A 25,840-nucleotide genomic window follows, 5' to 3' on the forward strand; every position below is an offset into this window, starting at 1 on the left:
TATTTGCCCAAAACCAATTGAACCGACCCACTAAGGAATGCAAAACCGATCGGACCGTGCCGATCGGTTCGGCGATTTGGGATCGATTTTGGGCAAGTAGACATAGGATTTAGGAAGGAGACAACCAATCGATACTTATTTGCACCAAATCATGCAAGACTCAATATAGACAATAAAATTGGTGAAACCCATGAAAAATTGTGCCCAATAGTTTAGTAACTCAATTATGGGCAAAATCGAATCGAACCGACCAACAAATATTACTTTATATTTGAACCGCCAGCCTATCAATTCTCCATCAGTTTTTGAGTTCAGTTGTCGGCGACGGTTAATTTCGACGATTCTTGTTCAACCCTAGTACACAATGTAATTAAAATCTCAACTTGAAGTGTGAAGACTCGAAATTTATGATTTGAGAATGATCTTATGCTTGAAAATATTATAAAATGATTAAACTATCACTCCTTAATAAGTGTGATTAAAAATTATGAAATTTAAGATAAAAAAAATATCTCTCCTTTTATTACATATTCATAACTCTTTTCCGTTACTTTTCCTTGTCATTACTTCATTTTATTTTTAAGTTTGTGTGAGAAGCACATCATCTATATTATTGATATGACATGATTTAATTTACAAGATTAAAATCTATAAATTTTCTTACAAATTAAATCTTGTCACATAAGTAGCATGCAGTGTGTACACTCCAAATAGAATTTTCCTTTTATATGGTGTATGTTTCTCCCCATCATCTATATTTTCTTCCCCAGATGAAGTATCTAAAAATAAATGTAATAATCTTTCTTTAATTTCATCTTCTAATTGTAACTCTTTATTTTTTTCACAATACAATTATGTTTAGAATGTCAAATTTCGTGGTTGATTAACCTCACCAAAAATCAAATGTTTTAGAGATGACTCGGAAGAAAGATATCAACAGTTGAACCAATAAGATAAAAAGTAAATTATAAAAAATAAAAAAAATAAAAAAAAATTGCGCAAAAAAGAAAATCTTAAAATCAAAACTGAATTTTAAAATTTATAAAAGACTGATTTTTTTTTTTTTTGAAAAAATAAAGGCCACCCCGGATGAATTTTTTTTTTAAATGCTATAAAAAAGTCGTACACGATACATATAATTTATCATTTTTATTATTATATTTAAATAAGTGTGTGGTGTAAAACTTTTACGTAGAATTTATTATTTTTTAAATAATTTATTTAATGTTTTTTACTTCTTTTCATTTTTTAAATAATTTATTTATCATTTTAAATAATTTATCATTTTTAAAATTAAAAATCATTTTTTAATTTTTTACTTATTTTTTTATTTTGTAAAATAAAAACTGAGTTTTCTAATTGGTGCTGATGTGACGGTCAACGATCACATAAGTATTTTCCGTCCGAGATGAACTAATTTGAAACTTGATCATAACTACTTAAAAGCTTTTTCAACCACAGGTATCATTTGTGAAAAAGAGTTGTAAAATCTGTTTTATCCACATTATTTTCAAAGAAAATTTGAAACATAATTCTAAAAACTCATTTACCCATTTGATAAAAACGAAACAAGAGATAAAAGAAAATGCTAAATATACTTACAAAAACTTACTTTTTCATATGTTAATAAAATAAATTTTGTAAGTAAAAGAATAAATAAAATTGTAAGTACATGTAGTACTACTCAGAAATAAATAACCTTATTTGGATTGAGAGGATCTTTCAAATTATCTCATCTAATTATTATAAATTTTTTAAATTTTTATATAAAATATAATAAATAATTTAATCTTTTTAAATTTTAAAATAAAAATAATAATTTAATAATATTTTATTAAACTTTCATCTCATCTCAACTAATTATCTAAACTTTCCTGGAACTCTCTTTCGATTCCAAAATAGTTGCTAGATTTTTAGTTTTCGCGTTTTGCTCTTTGTGATTTCAAAAATTTGAGTGAAACTCTCTTTCCAGCTCTCATTAAAATTTCTAAATGTGCAGTTACCGTGTGGAATTAGTGCAATATATGAACCAATAAAAAATTAACGTCTTGACATGTTAGCCACTCCATCAGAAAATAATAAAAAATAAAACAATTCAGAAAGAATATAATGAACATTTTTGTTTAAAAAAAATTAAAAATAAATAATAATAATAATAATTTCATTAAATAATAAAACTAAAATTTCTTGGGAGATTCGAGAGGTGTAGATGATTTATTATCCTTATAGATAGTAACTTTGGAAGGAGTGACTATGTTTTCTACTGTTTGTAACTGTTCATGTCCTATTGTTTTTAAATATATATATATATATATATATATATGCATAATTGTTTTGTTGAAGAATGTCATCGAGATTTTTTAATTCATCACTGTTTATAGATCTTTTAATACTTATAAAATAGTATAAACTGATGCTTCAAAATTCGGATATAGAGATGAGAGTTGCTATGAAAGGGCCCCATTTAACCAGCCCCGCGGCACACTATGACTTGACATCTCCTTTTAGCTTTCTTTTTATCTTCTTTCTTCTAACAATTGTACTCATTTTATTTATTTTATTTATTTTAATTTTTTTAATAAAAAAATTAAAATATCTTTAAAAAAAAAAAAAACTTTATATTTCAGTCAGTTTTATTCATCTTCTTCCGATTTTCTCTCTTTCAGTCTGGTGTGAGGAAGCTGATGCTGTGAGTAGACGCCATGAAAAATTTTCTGCCATCGTGAAAGCGACGATTCTGTCTAAAGAAGGTGCTTTCATTTTAGTTAAGTTAAAAAATACATTAGTTTAATTTTAGTTAGGTTCTTTAGAAACCCTTGCTATGTTCATTTAAACCCAACTATAATCACATTGTATATGATACAAGATTTGTTGATGATAAATATTATTGTTTTTTGATAGTTAGCAATTTGATTAAGATCAAGCCAAAAGTCAATAGAACAAAAAGTCACAAAAAAAAATTAATGCATCTAGATGAATGTGGCGTGCTTAAAATGCAAAGAGATTGGACTATCTTGATTTGCTCATTTCTGGATTTTAGTGACTGCTCAAATAATTTACTTTATCTTTTTGCAATGTAGTTAAGTGTCTGCATATGTAGGTTAATTAATTAATATGTCAATTTTTGTGAGCACAAATAAACGATGTCTTTGAGCTGTCACAACTTACTATTATTTGTTTTGTGTGATAGTTTTGTCTGAGAGTTTTGTGAAAACACACCATTCGATGAGAAAAGGAAAAGATCACGTTAGGCCTTTCAATCCCAAGTATATATTCTTCTTAAAGAGAATTATGTTATTGATTATTATAAATTTATTTCCTTTAAAAATGTTAATTTGTGGTCATAAATTACTTGTATTTGAAATGACAGGATATACCAAACACAACTCCTCTAGATTACTCAAGCTACGAGTAGGTTCATAATCAAACTTATTTATTTGATTTTATTTAGGTTTATTTGGCTAATTGCTTCATTTTCCTTTAGGCCTATAATGGGGCAATGCCACCTGCATTCTTTTCTCATTTCAATCCTTATTCTCATTTGATTCTTTATCCAAATGCCAACCCTTATCACCCACAGGTAAGTCAGGTAATATGTTTGTTTAGTTTGTTTTTTTAGACATTTTGTTTATTTGTGTCACAAGTATTTACACATGAATAATTCAAAATTGCAATAGCCGCTAATCAAACCATTTCCATCATCAACTAATTATCCAAATCTACTCAATCCTTGTTCGTCTATAGAGGTTGAAAAGACTCTCATTCAAGATTCAGATTCAAGGGATGATGAATTTGATCAACATGTATACCTTTATTAATAATTTTTTTGGATCTGAAGCATTAATGATTTTCTGCCCATGCATGATTTTCTGCCCATATATGATTTTCTAGAACTTGAATGGACAAGATGAGGATTGGGGAACCATTTTAGAGGTGGATAATGAACAAGATGGAGTAGATGGACAACATGAAATTACACCTGAAGCTCACATTGAGGTTGAGGAGGAGGATGATGATGAAATTGAAAATGGAAATGTCTTCAACGAGAATTCTACTCTTGAAGAACCCACTCGTAGATTGATATTTCATACTAAACAGGATCTCCAAGCTTATTATAAGCAATATGGGAAGCAGCTAGGGTTTGGGGTTAACATTCAAAGAGTAAAAAAGGATGTGGATGGTACTTTCAAATACTTAAACTCTAGGATGTGCTCGTGGCGGTAAGGCACGTAACCGCACACGTGATGTTTCTAAGCCACGTCCGACCAGCAAGACAAAATGCAAGGCCAAGATCAATGCAATGCTAGTAAACGGCTTGTGGCGTATAACTACAGTAGAGAATGTACACAATCATGGGTTGAATCCCCAAAAGTCCAGATACCTTAGATGCCATAGGGAAATTGACACAATCACCAAGAGGAAATTAGACGTAGCCGATAGAGCTGGGGTACGCATGAACAAAAGCTTCAACACTTTAATTGTTAATGCAGGTGGGTTTGAGAATCTTCAATTTCTAGAGAAGGATTGTCGTAATTATATTGACAAGGCTAGACAACTTTGCCTTGACAAAGGAGGTGCTAAGGCCCTTCGTGCATATTTTATGAGAATGCAAGTAATGAATGATGGATTTTCTGCCTTGATGGATTTAGATTATGATTTGCGGTTAAAAAATATGTTTTGGGCTGATGGAAGGAGTAGGACAGCATATGATTATTTTGGGGATGTTTTGACGTTTGATACGACATACCTCACTAATAGGTATGGTATGCTATTCGCACCATTCGTGGGTGTGAATCATCATGGCCAATCGATACTATTGGGGGTAGGATTGATATCATTTGAAGACACAAATACATTTGTTTGGTTATTCCAAACATGGTTGTCTTGCATGAATGGAAAAGCTCAAAAAACCTATAATAACGGATTAAGACAGGGCAATGAAAAATGCAATTTCAATTGTTTTTCCCCAAACACGTCATAGATACTGCTTGTGGCACATTATGAGGAAATTGCTAGAGAAGTTGGCTTCCAATGCTCAATACCATAGTGGGCTAAAAAGTACACTTCAGCGTTGTGTGTATGACTGTCAAACTGCAGAGGAGTTCGAGAAGCATTGGGGCTTATTTCTTGACACCTACAACTTGCATGATCATGCATGGCTGCAAAGTCTATACAGTGAGAGGATGCATTGGGTACCGGTGTATTTAAAAGATGCATTTTGGACAGGGATGAGCACCACACAACGTAGTGAAAGCATGAATGCCTTTTTTGATGGTTTTGTTCATTCAAGCACTACACTTAAAGAGTTTGTCGATCAATTTGATAATGCCTTGAGGAAGAAGGTTGAGAACGAGAATGCAGCAGACTTCCACTATTTTAATTGCACAATTCCATGCATATCTCCTTTACCATTTGAGAGGATATTTCAACATTTGTACACAATTGCCAAGTTTAAGGAAGTGCAAAAGGAAATAATGGGAATGATTTGTTGCAATGCTCATCTTTACAAAAACAAAGGTGCAATTTCAACGTATCATGTGGATGACAAAATTAATACTGATGACTTTGTCAAATTAGTTGCATTTTCAATTTACTTTAATAAAGATGAGTTGGAGGTGAAGTGTAGTTGTTGACTGTTTGAAATGAGAGGTATCATGTGTCAACATGCTCTTTCAATTTTAGATACACAAAATGTTCAAACTGTGCCTAAAAAGTATATTTTGGAATGATGGAGGAAAGATATAAAACGAATGTATACCCTTATCAAGAGTAGTTACGATAGCTTGAGTGAAAATCCTGAGACACAAAGATTTGATCTAATCATGAGGCGATGTTGTAGGTAGCAAAAAATGCTTCTACAATGGAGGAACATTGTATTGATATGCTGAAGCGGTTAGATATCATGGATGGCGATTATCTTTCCTCGAGACTTCCGACCACACCTTCTAGAGGTAATGATCCCACTGACCCCACAATAGTGAGCTCAACAAAAGTGCTCAGTCCTCACGTTGTGCGAGGCAAAGGTAGACCACCATCAAAGTGGAGAGTGCCTCCAATAGAAAAGATTTCCAAGAAGTCGAATACAGGGAATAAGAAGACAAAGGACACTAGTGGTGTAAATAAAAGGAATAAAAAAAAAATCAGTCATGTGAAACAATAGAAAGAGGTGGAATGGACGAATACTTGATTCCCAATGCAGCTAACTTGCAACAAGATTATATGATAGGAACACAACACAGTATCATAACTCAGGTGTATGCTCACAACCAAGCAACATTTTACTTGTTATTTTGCTATTTACAGTGCATTGTGTTATTTAATAATGTGTATTATTCATGGCAAATGCACTATATCAGAGATGGAAGTCCTTGAAATTGAAGATATTAAGAAAATTATGCATTGAAGTGATTATGAGAAAGTTCAAATGTATCACTTCATTATTAGTTGAATTTTGATGTAATGTTTGACATATTGGTTGAATTTAAGGTATCGTAGGAACATGTAAATTGCTTAAGTCATTGGGCAAGTTGTTGTATTTTGTAAAATGGCCATGATGATGCATACTGATGCCAATGCTAATGAATTCCAAATTAGTACTAATGAATACAAGTATTTATGAATCAGAATCATGATGGAATATATTTTGCTTGGTAGTTATTCAATGTGGAGACCAATGCTCATGCTCTGTTGAAGAACCAAGCCATAAATGAAAGAAAGTTAGAAACTCAATGAATTTGGAAAAAAATATAATAGTGCCAATTGCACAAGTTAACACCATAACAAAATCTTATGTAAAATGATAATATGTCCACTAAATGTGTTCACTCATATTTTTTATTGTTTTATTTTTTTCTTAATAGTTAAGAAAATGATTATTAGTAAGTTTACTCATTTTTAATTTTTTCTTAATGGTTAAAGATGTTTAAAAAATCATTAAAGAAAAATAATAAAATAAAATAAAAAACTCATTTGTACCAGTGTGCATATTTAATAGGCAGTCTAGCATTGTCTAAATTTTATTCCATTATACAAGTTCAATTGTACTATAAAAAGTAAGAGAATTACACCAATTTTAGGTCGAAATTTTATTCAATTATTCAAGTTTAATTCTAAAGTATTTGATTTTTTATTTATTTAAAAATTCAAAAAATTAAAAAAAGGAAAGAAAAATGTTTTACACTGTCAGAAAAAACATGGACGTCATCTCATGGTGCGCCGCGGGGCTAATTTACTGGGGCCGTTCCCTAGACTTTTTCTTTTGGGAATTAAATAGGCGCAACAGAATTATAGAACTACTAAGAAAGAAATATTTTCTCTTTTATCTATAATATTGTGTATTTCAAAATTTCATGATAATCTTTAAAACCAAAAGTTTTTAATTCATATTGAACGAAAATGATGCTTTATTAAATAATGTTAAAACCATTTGTCTATAAACAGATTCTTGTAAAATGTTAATACCTTTCAGACAACTTCAGTTGACAGTGCAAGGATTTAAAACTCAGTAGATCAAACACAGGGCCCGTCAATGCTCAACCCGACTAAGGTTGTGTTTGGATGTTGAGTTGAGTTGAGTTGAGTTGAGATGATAAAATATTGTTAGAATATTATTTTTTAATATCATTATTATTTTGAGATTTGAAAAAGTTGAATTGTTTATTATATTTTATATTAGAATTTGAAAAAGTTGTAATGATGAATTGAGATGAGTTGAGATGAGTTTGGTAATCAAACTCACCCTAAGGGTACGTTTGGATAGTGAGAAGTGTTGAGAAGTGTTGAGAATATTTGTGAATAGTAGTGAAAAAGTAATGAAAAAGTAATAATAAAATATTGAATAATAGTAAAAAGTAGGTAAAAAGTAATGAATAGTAGAAAAGTAGGTAAAAAGTAATAATAAAGTAAAGAATAGTACCTCAAGTACTCTCACTTGCCAAACACACCCTAAGGGCAGGTTTGGGAGGTGAGATGAAAATTTTATGTTTTGTTTTGAAGTTTAAAATATTATATTTTAATATTATTATTGTTTTGAGATTTGAAAAAGGTGTATTGAGATTTAAAAAAGTTGAATTGTTTATTATATTTTGTATAGAGATTTAAAAAAAGTATAATGATGAGATGAGATGAAATAAGAATTTTGTATTTTGTTTTGATTGCCAAACCTGTCCTAACTACCCTTTCTCTCAATTTATTTTGCAAGGCCCATTTATGAGTGATCAAGCCCAGTCAGCCTTAAATCGGGTAGCCCATAAATCATTAACCTGCTGATTAATACAATACCCACTGCCAAAAACACCAACATCATAAATAGCCCATTTGTAATTATCAAGCCCACACACTCATCCTCATCCTCGCCAAAGTTAGAAATAACAACAAAAAGGTTGAGCACCCCTAGTTTGTTTGATGACCCGCATCCCTTAAAAGAGAAAATCACAAAGAAATAATCCCTTGTGTGAACAAATATCAAGGTCTCCCGAACTCAGCACTGACGACTCAGCTATGGTACTATACCGTTGGAATTAAAATCCGACTGTGGAAAAAATCAAGAAATACAAGGAGTCATCAATGGCCACCTCGTACCCCAAATCCCATTCACCCAAGTCTAAAAATCTAAAAAAGTTGACGAAGCAAGCTCAAAATTGCCTCTACCATCCAAATAAAGACAATAGTCTGAAATTGCAGGAGACTCACCCGTCCCAAAGTAATCAAATTTCTAAGGGTTAATATTAGAAATTATAATCAAGATATTATCTTTTTGTCGGAAATTATAGTACCTGCAAAACGCACCTTATCTATTGTAAATAGTTTTAGTTTCTACCATTTTGTAAATTTTTCAGTCTCAAGAAATAAATGAGGTCTTCTGCTTATATCACGATCGAGTGTAGATATTGAACTGGTCAATATTAATATGAATGTCATCTCTATTTTAATTTACTTTGATCCCCCATATCATCATCATCCATGGCTAATAACATTTGTTTATGCCACTGCTCAATGGCATTTCAAAGCAAGTTTTTGGAAACACATGGATTCTATAATCAAGGCTTTTCCGAGACCATTATTTTGTATTGGTGATTTCAACGACGTACTTATTTAAATGATTTATATATATATATACACACACAAATGCACATCAAAAGATTTGATTGGGATAATAAATGATGAGTAACATGAACTCTTTTATGATTTTAGGTTTCCATTTCTAATATATTTTTTTAATTTTTTACTTGTGAATATAATTTGGATTTTTTTGTTTTCTAGTTTTTTTTCTTTACTTTTCATTTTTTTCAAAGATATTTGTGTTAACATTTTTTATGTACTGAGGGGTTGGATTCTTGACAATTTTTTATTAAAGATATTACAAAGCACGTGAAAAAGGTTTGTATGTTCTCGTCTCCTCTAACGGTAATATCATAGAAAAATAAGTTCTACTCATCATTCTCACGTCTCTCATTATATATTATACATAATTTTTTATTTTTTATTTTTATTAAATATATTATGTATGAATGATAAATTAGTTTAAGAGAAATAAAATAAAATAAAAATAAATATGGTGCGTATCTAAAATTTGAAATTACAGTCTTCTGAAAGTGGAGTGGAGCAGGTGGAGGGTCCAGCTATCTTCACTAACAAACAAACAAGCACTGCCTGGTAGAGTTGACCAACCCCATCTCTCTCTCTCTCTCTCTCTCTCTCTCTCTCTCACACACTATAAAACCTGAAGGTCCCTCTGGTGCTGGCTTGAGAACTCCGCCAATCCATACTCTTTACCAAACCATATTTCTATCTCTCTTTCTCTCCATCTACAATCCTTTCTAGGTATGTTTGCACTGATTTTTTCCTTCTTGTTGCAATACTACGTTTTATGGTCTCTTTTGTGGATCGCATGTTTTTTTTTTTTGGCCTTTTACAGATACAGGTTTCACATATAATGTTCGTACGTTTTTCGGTTTATGTACATAGTTATGATAAAGTTCTATTGCATCAGTGTCATACGTTGTTCTAGGTGTCATGATTGATCTTTTGACGTAGTTTTAACACCTCGACATATGCAAAGCATTCGAAGCACAACTTCTCTTAAGTTTATCTTGTGCAACGGATTCTGATCCCATACCCAGCAAGCACATAGATATATATGGTGGACTGATTTATATCTGTATGCAGAAGTCATGCCAATCTAGTACATAAAGGTTATGGGGCTTCATGTGCCCCGTTACTGATATTAGAGCACTAGCATTGGTTTCTCTATATGCATATGCAAAATCATATCTTTTAGAGATTGATTTTGCATATCAAGAAAAACTCCTATAATGGATTATGCATTTTTGAGCCAAATAATAAAAGAATATTATTATTTTATTATTATTTATTTTTTTTCCTTTTTTTTTTTTTTTAACAATTAGCACCACTGCAAATTCTATCATTTAGCACCCACTAGAATTTTTTTCCCTAAAATTCTATCTTTTGGTGGGGAGAGAGAGAGAGAGAGAGAGAGAGAGAGAGGAGAGGGGGGGGGGGGGGGGGGGGAGAGAGAAAAAAAGTAATAAAATAAGATTTGGAGAGTGAATAATGCATCTTCAAATTTTTAGAAATACTATTCATAACTATACAAATTCTTGGATATGCATAATCCAATGTAGTCCAATTTAAGGCCATATTATGCAAATATGTAGATGTATATGCAGATGTATAATCTAATGCTAGTAGGCCTCAATTTGGTTTGGGAGACTCATCTCATCTCATATAATCATTACAACTTTCCTAAACTCCCACACAAAATATAATAAACAATTCAAAATTTTCAAATCCCAAAACAAAAATAATATTAAAAATAATATTCTAATAATATTTTATTCAACTTTTAAATTTTATCTTATTTGTGTAACCAAATGAGACCTAAGCCACTTCATTCTAGTATGGCAAGAATTGACTTGAACTCTCAAGTCCCAACCTCTTAGCCCAAAGGTTAAAATCTTCCGATGCCTTTCACTACAGATCTTTCAATATTGCACCATTGTTATGTTGTGCACTGATAAATCAGGTGCCATGTTGATGATTAAAAGATGCATCATAAAGAAGACAGGTCAAAATATTTCAATTGAGAGACAGGCGTTGCTTTGGTATAAGGGTTTGATTGTAATGCTAATGTTGATCTACCTGTTTTCCAGAATAGACTGATTACCGCTCAACCTCACCTTAGTATATGCAATGAATACATTTTCATTCTGTGTTTTGGATGGTATCTTTTATTTGGTTATTTTAGACCACATTACTTGTACACAAATATGCATACATGTTTTGTGTTAATAAACAACACACTTCTGTTCTTGAATCCATAATGTGCCTGCATCACATTTAACAATGAGTAAGTGCATTTGAACTTCATTTCTTGAATCCATGATGTGCCTGCATCACATTTAACAATGAGTAAGTGCATTTGAACTTATATCAGACTGCAACAAAAGGATTCTGGCAATACTACCTCTTGCCAACTGATATAAGTAATTTGCATATAGCAACAGAGTTTGTAAAATCTACAAAATTGCTTATATTTTTCAAGCTATCCTTGTGATACTTTTCTGCATCTTATTAGAGATGAGTGACGAGGCACATGAAATTGAAGCTCGAGAAAGTCATCCTCAACGTTCAGTTCCCCGATTGAATGAGAGGATCCTTTCATCTCTGTCAAGGAGATCAGTTGCTGCACATCCTTGGCATGATCTTGAGATTGGTATAGATAAACCCACAATATTCAGTCTTCATATGAACTTAAACTTAAAGATGCTAATCCTGTTCTACATAATCTGTCTGCAGGACCTGGAGCGCCTCATATCTTCAACTGTGTATGTTTAATATAAATTGGTCTACATACCCTTTGAGCCAAATTTGTTGGTGAAGAGATATAAATAATGAGCCTTGAATTTCATCAATATTATTTTTGTCTGCATTAATTGTAGTGCGTCTAATAATGATGCAAATCCTCCCTCCCTCCCCTCTCTCTCTCTCTCAATATATATATATATTTTATACTTACAATATATATATATATGAGGAAAGTAAGACATACTAGAAGACATGAACATGAAATTTTTTATTTTCCTTCTTTTGGAATTGCAATATGCTAAAAGGATGTTCGAAGAGAAATTTCTTCCATGCAGTTAGGATAAGCATCGCATGAGTACACAATTAAACCAAAGCACAAGAACAACCACCGTGCCACCCACAAATAGAAGCATTGTCTTAGTAAAGATGTTTCCTTAATCTCAAACTCTGTCCCAGATTGCAAATATGGCTTCTCAAACATGAGTATCTTACAGTTTGCTCTTCTTCATGGTTATTCTAATGCAATCCAACCCAGCAACATTCCTTTTTAATTCCAGTGAGTAAACATCAGGGCTGCAAACTAATTTTGGAAAACCACTCACAAGAGCTTTTCTTTCAAATTGTTCCTAAATTCAATTAGATTCCATTTCCCAGATGCCAACTTTTCCCAGCCTTCTCAAATTTCCAGTATATTCTCTTCACAGCAAAAATTTTCAACTTGCAAATGGAGTTTACTTTTCTTCATGAAAATTCTCCAAAGTATCTCTTCGTTGAATTTTTGATTGGAATGGTACAGGTTGTTGAGATCACTAAGGGAAGTAAGGTGAAATATGAGCTTGACAAGAAAACAGGACTAATTAAGGTATGGACTCATTCATACTCTAAAAGTAGAAAGTTTTAGTGCTAGTCTGAAAAGCATGTTCTTTCAGCCTTTTATTGAAGCATACTTGCTATAAAAGGTAGGTTCACTTCAGAATGCTTCAAGTCCGATCCAGTAAAAATGCCAACCATCAACTGTAGGCAGTATCCACCCTCTGGTGCACATTTACTATAATAAGGGTGGGTGGATTCAGCTGGATGACGACTGTAAAATATTTGAAAGGGTTCTTGAGTTGTACTTCTATTACAGGAGAATCTTAGTCCTTGCAATTTGCTTCCATGTGCTTTGCATAGATATTAACATCAGATTGTTCTTTTGATGTTGGAATAAATTTGCTCAGGTTGATCGGGTTTTATATTCGTCAGTAGTCTATCCTCATAACTATGGTTTCATTCCTCGCACATTGTGTGAAGACAATGATCCAATGGATGTTTTAGTTCTTATGCAGGTAATTCATAATTGTTTCATATTTATTTTTTTTCAATACACAAGTCGTAATTCTCATATCTTTTGAGTGGTGATGAACAAATGCGAAAGTGAAACGTCTTGGATAATTTTGAAATTGTTAAATTCTTGACACGTCCTCATTGAGTTTACAAAATAATAATTATTTATGCAACATTTGAATACAATCTATATATTTGCAGAGCTCCCTGAATATAAGCAGTAAATTTCTTTCCCCTGCTTACCCAGCAGTCGGTTTCTGCACAAGGTTTTCCTTCCTCTTCAAAAAACATTCGTTCTCCTATAATCCAAAACTATCTGTAAGCGTGGCCCTTAAGACCACCTTCCAAAGTGAAACAATGGAAGCGTTTCAAGTCATAGCTACGCAAAATCAAAAACTACAGTTCTCTCTAGGGTTTTTCTTGTGACCTCTTCTCCCACCTGAAATGTGTTATCTGTGAGACATTTTTGTTTGGCATGGGATCTGTCAACTCCTCATTTTTCTTTGAAGTCTCACGGTGGATGGTCTCAATTCTATTTCATCCATAGGGGTTTCAGATTATTTGTTGGGATTTCAGCTCCATTGGTACGTTTCTAAGTGTCTCACTCTAAGGCTGGGAACATTTGTTAATATTTATCAATCTTGTTTACTTGCAAAAAAGTTCCTGATTATGTCTTTTTACTTGTCAAAAAAAAAAAAATCATGATTGTTTCAGAAGTTTCTAGAACATCTGGAATATATAATTATAAGTGCACATTACTAATTTCAGTTTTAAATTTTTTAAAAATCTTTGCCCCGCATCCTTCTGAATAGTTCAACAATAATAAAGGTACCAGAAGTACTGAATTGCCTCCATGAATACCATATGCTTTTGATGTATTCGGAGTTCTTGGTGTGTGCATGTTTGAGCTTGATGTTGATATGACCGCTCACAAATCCTAACTAAGTCCGTTACTTAATAGGAGCCCGTCCTTCCTGGTTGCTTTCTCCGAGCCAGAGCCATAGGACTTATGCCTATGATTGACCAGGTACATTTCCAATGCGGTTAAAAACAGGATGTTTGTTTTTTATTTTTTGGTTTGGTAATAACTACTCTGAGCATTCACTCCAGGGAGAGAAAGATGATAAGATCATTGCAGTGTGTGCTGATGATCCAGAGTATAAGCACTATACTGACATCAAAGAACTTGCCCCTCATCGCCTTTCTGAGATCCGCCGCTTCTTTGAAGACTGTATCCTTTTCCAAGTGTCACATCTGAAATTTATTGACATACCATAGATTCTTGACTTTATTTGAGGATCATGAATAATGTGTGAGGTTTCTTGACATAATTAACAGACAAGAAGAATGAGAACAAGGAGGTTGCAGTCAATGATTTTTTACCTTCAACAACTGCTGTTGAAGCCATCCAGTACTCAATGTAAGCCTTATCTCTGTGAACAAAAGTTTTTTTTTTTTTTTTTTTTGCCCATATCTAATATTAGAACTCGCTCGGAAGGCGAGATTATGCACTTAAGATGTAGACATAATTAAACTGAGCCAATCATATAAAGCATCTCCTTCAATTTTCTCTTCTTAGTGCTAACTCCACCTACTGAAGTTGTAAAAAACATTGAGTTCAGACTTCTTTGGGATTCCACCTCATAAAAAAATTTCCACTTACTGATGTTTGCATGCTATATTGATGCAAGGGACCTTTATGCTGAGTACATTCTGCACACCCTGAGGCGATAGACACGGGGCTATATAGTAGTGTCCACTACAAGAATGAATTTTATCAATTATTCTGAAGATGTTATGAGAAACTCCTTTTCTTATGTGTCAAAAATTTGGATATTTTTAAATGTTTGGTTATAAATTATATACTTTTTTATTGGGTCGCTTAATGGAAATTGAAAATGCTTAGATTTGCTTTGCATGATGACTTATGGTAGTGTTTGGCTGTCGAGAAAGCTCTCCTGTAGAACATATCTCAAGAGAATAAAAGGTGAGAAAAGGAAATGGGTGATTACCTGTTAAAAATGCATAATGAAATTTGAGAACAATGTTTAGTAATCGAAAAATTAGTACTAAACAAATAATGCAAAAATGTTATTTTTAGCTTTCATTTTTTTTTTTTTCTCAGCAAGTTTAAACTACCTTCATTATAACAAAATAATACAACTAGAAGCAGTCCAAAGTCTGAAACAAAAACTTTACAAACAAGGTGGATCCTACATTGAGGGATCTTGATCAGCGGGATGCTACCATACTGATTGTTGGTAGCGGCACATTGCGCAATGGAATGCGTAACGACCTGACCCTATATTTTTTTTAGAAATAAATTACAAATAAATTTTTTAATGAGTTAAAGTGAATTATCAGATGATTTTTTTTTATAAACCTAGAGTTAAGTCTCCATTATTATTATTTTTTTTTAGCTTTTATTTTTACTCCAAGCACGTGTGTATTAGAGTCCAAACACTATTCCTATTCTTATTTCCTCTTCAAAATGAAACTCTTAGCTACCGGTTTTATTCTATAAATTTCAAACACGCACGAAACCTAATCCACTTCCATGCACGTACGTTTCTTCTCCTTTTTCACTAGGGTTTTCTTGGGTCCATATATATAGAGCTAGGCTCATTACGTCCAACCACCAGCCCCATCCTCAAGCCGAAACTAGCCCCTCACACTCCCAAACTACCCCGTCGTACTCTGATCCCCTCCACGCCAAGGCAAACAGCAAGCCCCCCTCGTCGCTGCCCTCCACCACCGTCGCTCAGCCAAGCCTTCACGTGCACCACACCCCGTAAGCCACCCGCACGACGGAAACCCGTGCATTAGCACTGCCCAGCCCCACATTTAGTTCCGCAGCATAGCTACCCCGCAGCACCACCTTGCCCAAGCCAAGCAAACCACATCTCAGCTCCTCCCTCTGGCCACCTCGTAGCCCAGCTAGCAGAACCACTGCACGGCCTGCCCTCGGAAAAGCCATCAAGCCGCTGCCATCCTCCCCTGTTTTAGCCCCTCGAAGCAGAGCATCCTCACTCAAACCTGGAACCACGTTTTGCCACTTTTGGGCCGCGACGCCACCGTCAGCAGCAACAGACGACGCCGGAGATCAAGTCTCCACCGCCCAGTGACGCCCAGCGCCACCGCCCGTAGCCCCTATACACGCTGTGTGGTGCGTAAACTTTCTCTTCGTTCCTCCTCCCTCCTTCTCTCGGCGTTGCATCACCTTGCCCAGAGAATCCCAGCCGACGCCGACCCCTCCTAGCCACCGTGAAACCCGGCCAGCCACCAGACCCACCGTCGCACTCAGCCTCTCTCTCGGTGAGCATCGCACCACCCAACCCGATTGCATGCATTTCCTTTCACGCGTAAACCGGATCGCAAACCGTAAATCATTCTTTTTCTTTAGGTTAGTTATATTACAAAAATGCCCCTCTATTTTGTTTTCCCAAAATACCCATGTTCAGTATGTTATTTTCCAAAAATATCCTTGCTTATTTAAGACTAACGGGTAAGGCTATTTTAGTGTCGAGAAGTGTTTAGGTTTAGAAAATATAGACTATTTTAATAGTTAGGTTTTTAAATAGAATCACTTGTTTAATTAGAAATTTATGCAAAATACGTGTTTATTTTTTATAGGCGACCGATTTCGTGCCGAAAATAGTGGATTAGCGTTGCAAGGTAAGTAGCATGATCATATCCTTACGCGTATGTACAGTGAGCTGTTTGTCTTTTTATAAAAGATATTATGCATGTATGCCCTTTATTGGAAGCCCCTTTTTACGTACCCAAAACATGATAAAATTATGAAAAAGTCATGATTATTTGTGAAAAATTATTCATGAAATTATTTATGAAATGCATGTGAAAGATTATTCATAAAATTATTTAAGAAATGCATAATTTTATGAGAGAGTTATTTCGTAAAATATTTATGAAAAATCATTATTTTATGCGATGAAACATGTATCACGACATTTATGAAAGAATGCGATTTCGTTCGAAATCTATGATACGATATGACAAGTATGTATGTGATTTCTTTTGAAATCTATGAAATGACAAGTATGCAAGTATGATTTGATAAAATATGTAACGGCCTATGTTATGATATGAAAACGGTACCTATGTTATGGGCATATTGCATTGCCAGGTCGTGCATGCTGGTAGTGCACCCAGTATTGTCTTCCTTATGTATGGATTCCACAACCCGCGGCCACGGGCGGAATCGGAATCTTTTTAGATTCGCTAACCCTAACTCACGGGGGTCAACAGTGGGTAACGGCCTATGATAAGTGAAAGATAAGTTAATGTTCATGCTCATGTTATTTATGCATGTATTTATGAATATGCACGCTTTTCAAGACACCTTATGTTTATTATGTTTACTGTATGATGTGTTGCTTATTGAGTATTCGACTCATTTTAGTTTGTTTTCATGTTTTTTTTTAAACCCCCCAGGTGATGACATTTATGAAGATGAGACTGCAGGACAGGACTTGACTCCGGGAGGCAAGGCTGAGGCCTAGACAGATTTTGCTATGATTATTTCTATGGTTTAAATAAATTATTTTGATAAGCACATAAGACTTCTGTATTTCTTAATAAATGCTTCCGTAGACTTTATTTTGAATTTTCAGTATATATTGAAGTTTGTTATTTTATGGAATTCTTTCGTATCTGGCGCGTTGTTAAAAAGGAAGAGCTTTTTATATTTAAGTTTAGTAGTAGCACACTGGCTCCTCGAAAATTCTAAAATGTCTTTTCGGGAACGGGGTGTTACATTTGGTATCAGAGACCAGGTCGAAAGATTCTGTAGACTTTTCAAAATAGAGAGAGAAAAACTTTTGCAAAGAAATTTTTAAAAAAAAAAAAAAAATGTTTGAAAAATAGAGAATGAAGGAAATAAATGTCTAGGCCAAGGTCTCCCAAGGCAAGTTTTGCTCTGCAGTAAGTATGTTATAAATTTTCTTTTAGTAGTTGAATGCATCTTGATTGACATTGTTAAAACATGCATGTTAGAATGGCACCTCGTGGAAGAAGACCACGCGTACCCCCCTCTGAGAACAATACCGTACAAGATGATAATTCAGAAGTACTCGCTGCTGCAGCGACACGTTTCTTTCAAAGGATGGTCAATGGTGATATGGTGGTAGGTAGAACCACACAAGTAGGATGCACATTAGAACAGTTCTCCCACCAGCACCCACCTACTTTCGATGGTAGATTGAATTCCTTAGACGCGGAAAGCTGGATTGAACGTATGGAGCAAATTTTCGAAGTGCTTTACTGCACGGATGATCAGAAGGTGAAATATGCCACTTACCATTTGACTGACATGGCAAACAAATGGTGGAAGTCGACTCGGGCTTTGGTTCAGTTGGAATTGAGGGAAGCAGTCCCCATTACTTGGGAGCATTTCAAGAAAATCTTTTTGGACCACTTCTTTCCGCAAACTCTTCAGGAGTCGAGAGCTCGCCAGTTTATGGATCTTACTCAAGGATCTATGACGGTAGCGCAGTATGCTACGACATTCATGGAGCTTTCCCGTTTTGCCAGTTACTTAATTCCAGATGAGGAAAAGAAAGCTGAAAAGTTTGAGCGCGGTCTGAATCGCAGGATTAGGGAGCGTGTACGTACTCTCAGGATTCGGAGTTTCACGGAACTGGTCACCGTGCTACCATTGCTGAAGAAGACATTCAAGAAAGTATCGATTACAATAATCAAAGAAAGCGACAGCAGCAACAACAACTCCAACCAGCATCACATAGGGATAAGAGGCCTTGTCAGGATAATGGACAACGGCCACGACAGGGCGAGACAGGATGGCTCCCCCTATGTGGAAAGTGTAGTAAGAGGCATGCAGGGAAATGTTTGTTGGGAACCGGAGCATGTTTCAAGTGTGGGAAGGAAGGACACCATCTTCGAGACTGTCCTGGGAAGAACATAGCTACTACTCAAGCTACAAGGGATGGACAGAAGAATATGGCACCAGCTCGAGTTTTCTCCTTGGTACAGTTGCGTGACACCGATGTGCCCGCCAATGAGAACACTGGTAACTATTTTCCTTAATTAGAAATATCGGTTATTGATTGGAGTATTAGCTATGTAAGTTGTGGTATTCATGATGACTACTGGAAATGTTATAGGTGCTATAGGTAACGAAATTCAATCTTAGCATGAATTATAGGAGTTAGGATCTGAACTTTGGAGAATCTCAGGTTATGATTTATTTGAGATTATTATTGCATGTGGAGAATTTTCTTTTTAAATACTTTTCACGGAATTATTATTTTTAGGCCTGTAATCGTATTCATTATCAAGGCTTACAATTTTGAAGAATTAGCGAGGTGTAAGAATAAATATCAAAGGATTAAAAGTCAGGGAATAATAGGTTCGATTAAATGACCAAGGATTTAGAATAAAGACAACAAAAGAATGTGGAGAATTAGTACGTTGGTTGTTGAGTTCTAGCAAATTCCGAGGACGGAATTTTTATATGGAGGGGAGATTGTAACGACCCGACCCTATATTTTTTTTAGAAATAAATTACAAATAAATTTTTTAATGAGTTAAAGTGAATTATCAGATGATTTTTTTTATAAACCTAGAGTTAAGTCTCCATTATTATTTTTATTTTTATTTTTTTTTAGCTTTTATTTTTACTCCAAGCACGTGTGTATTAGAGTCCAAACACTATTCCTATTCTTATTTCCTCTTCAAAATGAAACTCTTAGCTACAGGTTTTATTCTATAAATTTCAAACACGCACGAAACCTAATCCACTTCCATGCACGTACGTTTCTTCTCCTTCTTCACTAGGGTTTTCTTGGGTCCATATATATAGCTAGGCTCATTACGTCCAACCACCAGCCCCATCCTCAAGCCGAAACTAGCCCCTCACACTCCCAAACTACCCCGTCGTACTCTGATCCCCTCCACGCCAAGGCAAATAGCAAGCCCCCCTCGTCGCTGCCCTCCACCACCGTCGCTCAGCCAAGCCTTCACGTGCACCACACCCCGTAAGCCACCCGCACGACGGAAACCCGTGCATTAGCACTGCCCAGCCCCACATTTAGTTCCACAGCATGGCTACCCCGCAGCACCACCTTGCCCAAGCCAAGCAAACCACGTCTCAGCTCCTCCCTCTGGCCACCTCGTAGCCCAGCTAGCAGAACCATTGCACGGCCTGCCCTCGGAAAAGCCATCAAGCCGCTGCCATCCTCCCCTGTTTTAGCCCCTCGAAGCAGAGCATCCTCACTCAAACCGGGAACCACGTTTTGCCACTTTTGGGCCGCGACGCCACCGTCAGCAGCAACAGACGACGCCGGAGATCAAGTCTCCACCGCCCAGCGCCACCGCCCGTAGCCCCTATACACGTTGTGTGGTGCGTAAACTTTCTCTCCGTTCCTCCTCCCTCCTTCTCTCGGCGTTGCATCACCCTGCCCAGAGAATCCCAGCCGACGCCGACCCCTCCTAGCCACCGTGAAACCCGGCCAGCCACCAGACCCACCGTCGCACTCAGCCTCTCTCTCGGTGAGCATCGCACCACCCAACCCGATTGCATGCATTTCCTTTCACGCGTAAACCGGATCATGCAAACCGTAAATCATTCTTTTTCTTTAGGTTAGTTATATTACAAAAATGCCCCTCTATTTTGTTTTCCCAAAATACCCATGTTCAGTATGTTATTTTCCAAAAATATCCTTGCTTATTTAAGACTAACGGGTAAGGCTATTTTAGTGTCGAGAAGTGTTTAGGTTTAGAAAATATAGACTATTTTAATAGTTAGGTTTTTAAATAGAATCACTTGTTTAATTAGAAATTTATGCAAAATACGTGTTTATTTTTTATAGGCGACCGATTTCGTGCCGAAAATAATGGATTAGCGTTGCAAGGTAAGTAGCATGATCATATCCTTACGCGTATGTACAGTGAGCTGTTTGTCTTTTTATAAAAGATATTATGCATGTATGCCCTTTATTGGAAGCCCCTTTTTACGTACCCAAAACATGATAAAATTATGAAAAAGTCATGATTATTTGTGAAAAATTATTCATGAAATTATTTATGAAATGCATGTGAAAGATTATTCATAAAATTATTTAAGAAATGCATAATTTTATGAGAGAGTTATTTCGTAAAATATTTATGAAAAATCATTATTTTATGCGATGAAACATGTATCACGACATTTATGAAAGAATGCGATTTCGTTTGAAATCTATGATACGATATGACAAGTATGTATGTGATTTCTTTTGAAATCTATGAAATGACAAGTATGCAAGTATGATTTGATAAAATATGTAACGGCCTATGTTATGATATGAAAGCGGTACCTATGTTATGGGCATATTGCATTGCCAGGTCGTGCATGCTGGTAGTGCACCCAGTATTGTCTTCCTTATGTATGGATTCCACAACCAGCGGCCACGGGCGGAATCAGAATCTTTTTAGATTCGCTAACCCTAACTCACGAGGGTTAACAGTGGGTAACGGCCTATGATAAGTGAAAGATAAGTTAATATTCATGCTCATGTTATTTATGCATGTATTTATGAATATGCACGCTTTTCAAGACACCTTATGTTTATTATTTTTACTGTATGATGTGTTGCTTATTGAGTATTCGACTCATTTTAGTTTGTTTTCATGTTTTTTTTTTTAAACCCCCCAGGTGATGACATTTATGAAGATGAGACTGCAGGACAGGACTTGACTCTGGGAGGCAAGGCTGAGGCCTAGACAGATTTTGCTATGATTATTTCTATGGTTTAAATAAATTATTTTGATAAGCACATAAGACTTCTGTATTTCTTAATAAATGCTTCCGCAGACTTTATTTTAAATTTTCAGTATGTATTGAAGTTTGTTATTTTATGGAATTCTTTCGTATCTGGCGCGTTGTTAAAAAGGAAGAGCTTTTTATATTTAAGTTTAGTAGTAGCACACTGGCTCCTCGAAAATTCTAAAATGTCTTTTCGGGAACGGGGTGTTACAGAATGCGTGCATCGATTCTATGATCGATGTATTTTCCTTGCTTTCCAGTTTTCAAAACTTTGGAGTAGAAACCGTGTCTCTTGCAATTCCTTCTATAGTCCAATCTGAATTGTTGTTACCATTTATTGCTGAAATAGCCACTTGGGAGTCACGTTCTACAATGATTTTTTTTATATTTCTTGTGTGGGCTTCTTGAATTCCAAGTAGAGCTGCTTGTGCTTCCCCTTGGTTGGAGTTGATGCTCTGTATGTGTTTTGAAAGAACAAAGATTGTGGCTCCCTTATGATTTCGGCAAATTGCAATTATAGTACTCCCAGTATGCCTAGTTGCTACATCAAAAGAAATCAAAAGATGGTCGATTGGAGGAGCAGACCAATTTGGGAATACATTGGATATTTTCCAGACCCAAGATTTGCAGTGATCTTTGTGGGACTTTAATGGTTCTTTGGATAAATGACTCAATAGAAGAGGAAACATTTTCATGAATAATTTGATTTCTTAGGAACCAAAGATTATCCATAGCTAAAACAGTAAACAATTGGAAGTTATGGACAACTTCAGATCTGAGATTTAAGGAGATGGCAGGATTAAGAACAATTTCTATCCATTTACTCAGATCATTTTCAGTGACAATGTGATGTCTATTGGCCAAGGGGAATGGCGCCACAAAATGTGGCTAAAGGGGCACCTTAAAAAAAGGTGAGAAGCAGATTCCTCCTCCCCTGAACACAATGGACAGAGAGCCTGATCTTCAGTGAGAGAGAGACAGGTTTTGATGGGTGATCTGGTTGGCTTAATGTTCTCCCTAAAAATTCTGACTCTAACTTCTGGAAAGGCCTCTTAAAACAGAGAGACTTCATTGCCTTTAGTTGCTGCCTCCAAATCAACAATGGCTTTAACACTAAAGCTGGGAGTGACCCTTGGATCCTTATCCTTTCTCCTCCTGTCCCCTCTCCTAGATCCTCAAGAATAATTCAAAATCCTCTGCTTAGAGTCTCTGAACTCATCTTAGAGGAACCTAGAACATGGAATACTATCTTGATCCAAGCTTTATTCTCTGAGGAGACTGGTACTGAAATAGAAAGAATCCCTCTTTCTCAACATCAATACCATAATCAAAGGGATCCTCTTGAGTGGAAACACCATTCCAGTGGTCTTTTCTCAGTCTTGAATAATCCCTTTCCGATTTAAAGTCTTGAATAACTTGAAGTGCTTGATATGTTTCATTAGATCCTTTTAATTTTCATGCAAGCACAAAAGCCTCCTTACCATGTTTAAAGATGATTTTCATCGACAATTTTGAATCCATTGTCCTTGCAGTTAGTGGCGGAGCCACATGGAGACCAGAGGAGAGAGGCCATGGCCCCAGGCCTCCCAAAAGAAAAAGGAAAGAAGTTTTTTTTATTTTTATTTTTTTTTTCAAATTGAAAAAAAAAAAAGAATCGAAAAAAAATATTTTTCCTCTATAATAATTAGAAAAGTCTCTTGAATTTCTTAAATCTCTTTCAATATTTTTAAAAAATGAAAGCTCTTCTTCTACCTCCATCTAAGTTTCTTAAGGCTCCTGGCAAAGCCAACTAAAATGAGGAAAAACAAATCTTCAGTCATTGAACAAAATCAATTACAGTTAATAAAAACTTTCAACCCAAGCCTCAAGACTAGCACCTAGCTCTACCTTTACCTTTTTAACCTAGTAATACACTCGCAACTTCAGCAATAGACACGCTGCTGTGAGAAACTGGAATTGTAGTCCCATCAAACAGATTGCTATGAGCTGGCTGCAATATATATATATATACACACACACTAGCATTAGGATAATGTCCAAGAAACGTTTGCCTAATTTAATTAATTAAAAATATTATTATATTTAAATGATGTTAAAATTTTTAATTATTTATATAATTTTACTTTTTTAAAAATTATTTAACAAAATTTTATTATTTATCTAAAGATGAAAGATTAATATTTTATAAATTAAATTTGATAATTTATTTATGATATGATATTTATATGTTAATTATTTATTTTAAATTAATTTAAATCAATATTTAAATTTTTATTATTGGATTAAATTTAGAGACTTATGATGAAGGGTTGGATTTAAATCTCAAAAACTATAATATTTTATAAATTAAATTTGATAATTTATTTATGATATGATATTTATATGTTAATTATCTATTTTAAATTAATTTAAATCAGTATTTAAATTTTTACTATTAGATCAAATTTGAAAACTTATGATGAATGGTTGTATTTAAATCCCAAATTATAAGATATAGCAACATATATATAGTTGGTCCAATATTGATCCAGCTATATATATTGGTCTAGCTATAAAGAGATTTATTGATCGATAAATGTCTTTATATTGATTCTTATAAAAAATTGGTATTTCAGACGTACTCTTTCTGATTTATAGTTTGAAGAAAAATCTTTTTAAACTAAGTTTTCTATTTCCGCTGATAAGTTGTATGAATGAAATATTAATTGATGATTATTTGAACAAAAAAATCTTCAATATTATAGTGATTTTATTTTATTTTTCTTCACTTTGTCTCTCTCCCCTGGCTCGATTCTTCCCCACGGCCCGTTCTCCTTCAGCCCAGCCCGGCGCTGCCGTGCCCTGGCCAGCTTGACCTCCACCACTGGCAAGTACCCTTCACGCCGACGACCAACCCAGCCACCACCGATGTCCCCCACGCGCAGCCCTCTCTCTCCCCTGCGGTAACCCAATCGAAATGGGTTTCTCCCATTTCTCTCAATCTGCACCGCCATACGTGACCACCCAGCCTCACGACTACCACCGGGGACTCCCCCTCACGCCGGCGACCAAGGCAGCCACCATCGATATCCTCCACGCGCAGTTGTCTCTCCCTAGTGGAAACCCAATCGAAATGGGTTTCACTCATTTGTGTCCAATTGCGCAGCCGTATGCGGCCACCCAGGCCACCGCACCTCCATCACCTCACACCGGCGACAACCTCTAGCAGACCCAGCAACCACGAACCTCCCTTTCCCTCTCCGTCGTACACTGACATTCGCACGCACGAACCCATTTCTCACGGCAACTCTCTCTCTCTCTTCAATCCAAAAAGAAACGAAGAAGAAAGAAAACAAACATGGAAAAATAAATTTGAAACGAAGAAGAAACCGTATGGGAAAAAGGGAAACAAAGAAGAAATATATTTCTATTGTTGAGCTGTAGAAAGAAAACAAACATGCGAGAAAGAGAAAAAGAAAAACAAGATGCAGAAGTGAAATTAGAAGAATATTGCGTACCAACGGCGAGAAGAAGAATCCTCAAATAGCACGGGATAATTTTTTTCTTCCTCCACTTGAGTCTGAAAGCTCTGCAGATGCTAGAAAACCACAAGACGTCTATGCACTCCATCCCTTCTATCAATAGGCCAGATATTTTCGACTGTCACACCACAATACAATAATACTAACCAGATGTTTCAAACTCAACGAAGAAGAAGTAAAATTGTGACCGAAGGGAAAAAAATATCATGCAAAGGAACGACAGACCAAAAAGAAGACGCTGGAACACTGCTCACTGTTTAGAACTGTTTATTACTGTTCACGTTATACATGCTTTTAAGTATTAAGAAGATATAAAAGAAAAATAAATTGAAAGCATTAGAGACTTGACAAGACAATCCTTAAACTTAATAAAATACTATGA

General features: G+C 35.1%; 2 protein-coding genes across 2 annotated transcripts; both read left to right on the forward strand.

Annotated features, from left to right (window-relative positions):
* Positions 1–3,499: 3,499 nt before the first annotated feature.
* LOC109001322 (protein FAR-RED ELONGATED HYPOCOTYL 3-like) lies at positions 3,500–5,633 on the forward strand. Its single transcript, XM_018978564.1, has 5 exons — positions 3,500–3,580; positions 3,678–3,803; positions 3,892–4,180; positions 4,491–4,758; positions 4,982–5,633. The coding sequence occupies exons 1-5, from the start codon at positions 3,500–3,502 to the stop codon at positions 5,631–5,633; spliced, it is 1,416 nt and encodes a 471-aa protein (XP_018834109.1).
* Positions 5,634–9,687: 4,054 nt separating this feature from the next.
* On the forward strand, positions 9,688–15,063 carry LOC109001433 (soluble inorganic pyrophosphatase 1-like). Its single transcript, XM_018978717.2, has 9 exons — positions 9,688–9,822; positions 11,597–11,734; positions 11,818–11,846; positions 12,623–12,688; positions 13,047–13,154; positions 14,114–14,179; positions 14,263–14,383; positions 14,491–14,572; positions 14,844–15,063. Exons 2-9 carry the CDS (start codon positions 11,599–11,601, stop codon positions 14,884–14,886), a joined length of 651 nt encoding a protein of 216 aa, XP_018834262.1. The 5' UTR covers positions 9,688–9,822; positions 11,597–11,598; the 3' UTR covers positions 14,887–15,063.
* Positions 15,064–25,840: the final 10,777 nt, after the last annotated feature.

This window comes from Juglans regia, chromosome 12 (genome assembly GCF_001411555.2).
Source record: "Juglans regia cultivar Chandler chromosome 12, Walnut 2.0, whole genome shotgun sequence".
Taxonomy (NCBI): domain Eukaryota; kingdom Viridiplantae; phylum Streptophyta; class Magnoliopsida; order Fagales; family Juglandaceae; genus Juglans; species Juglans regia.

Excerpts from the sequence above, each read along its gene's own strand:
- LOC109001322 (XM_018978564.1), top strand. The coding sequence starts at position 3,500 with ATGCCACCTGCATTCTTTTCTCATTTCAATCCTTATTCTCATTTGATT. Across the intron at positions 3,581-3,677 it reads CCAACCCTTATCACCCACAG|CCGCTAATCAAACCATTTCC; the intron begins GTAAGTCAGGTA and ends AAATTGCAATAG. Across the intron at positions 4,181-4,490 it reads AGTAAAAAAGGATGTGGATG|GTGGGTTTGAGAATCTTCAA; the intron begins GTACTTTCAAAT and ends TTGTTAATGCAG.
- LOC109001433 (XM_018978717.2), top strand. The coding sequence starts at position 11,599 with ATGAGTGACGAGGCACATGAAATTGAAGCTCGAGAAAGTCATCCTCAA. Across the intron at positions 11,735-11,817 it reads TTGGCATGATCTTGAGATTG|GACCTGGAGCGCCTCATATC; the intron begins GTATAGATAAAC and ends ATCTGTCTGCAG. Across the intron at positions 14,384-14,490 it reads CCGCCGCTTCTTTGAAGACT|ACAAGAAGAATGAGAACAAG; the intron begins GTATCCTTTTCC and ends CATAATTAACAG.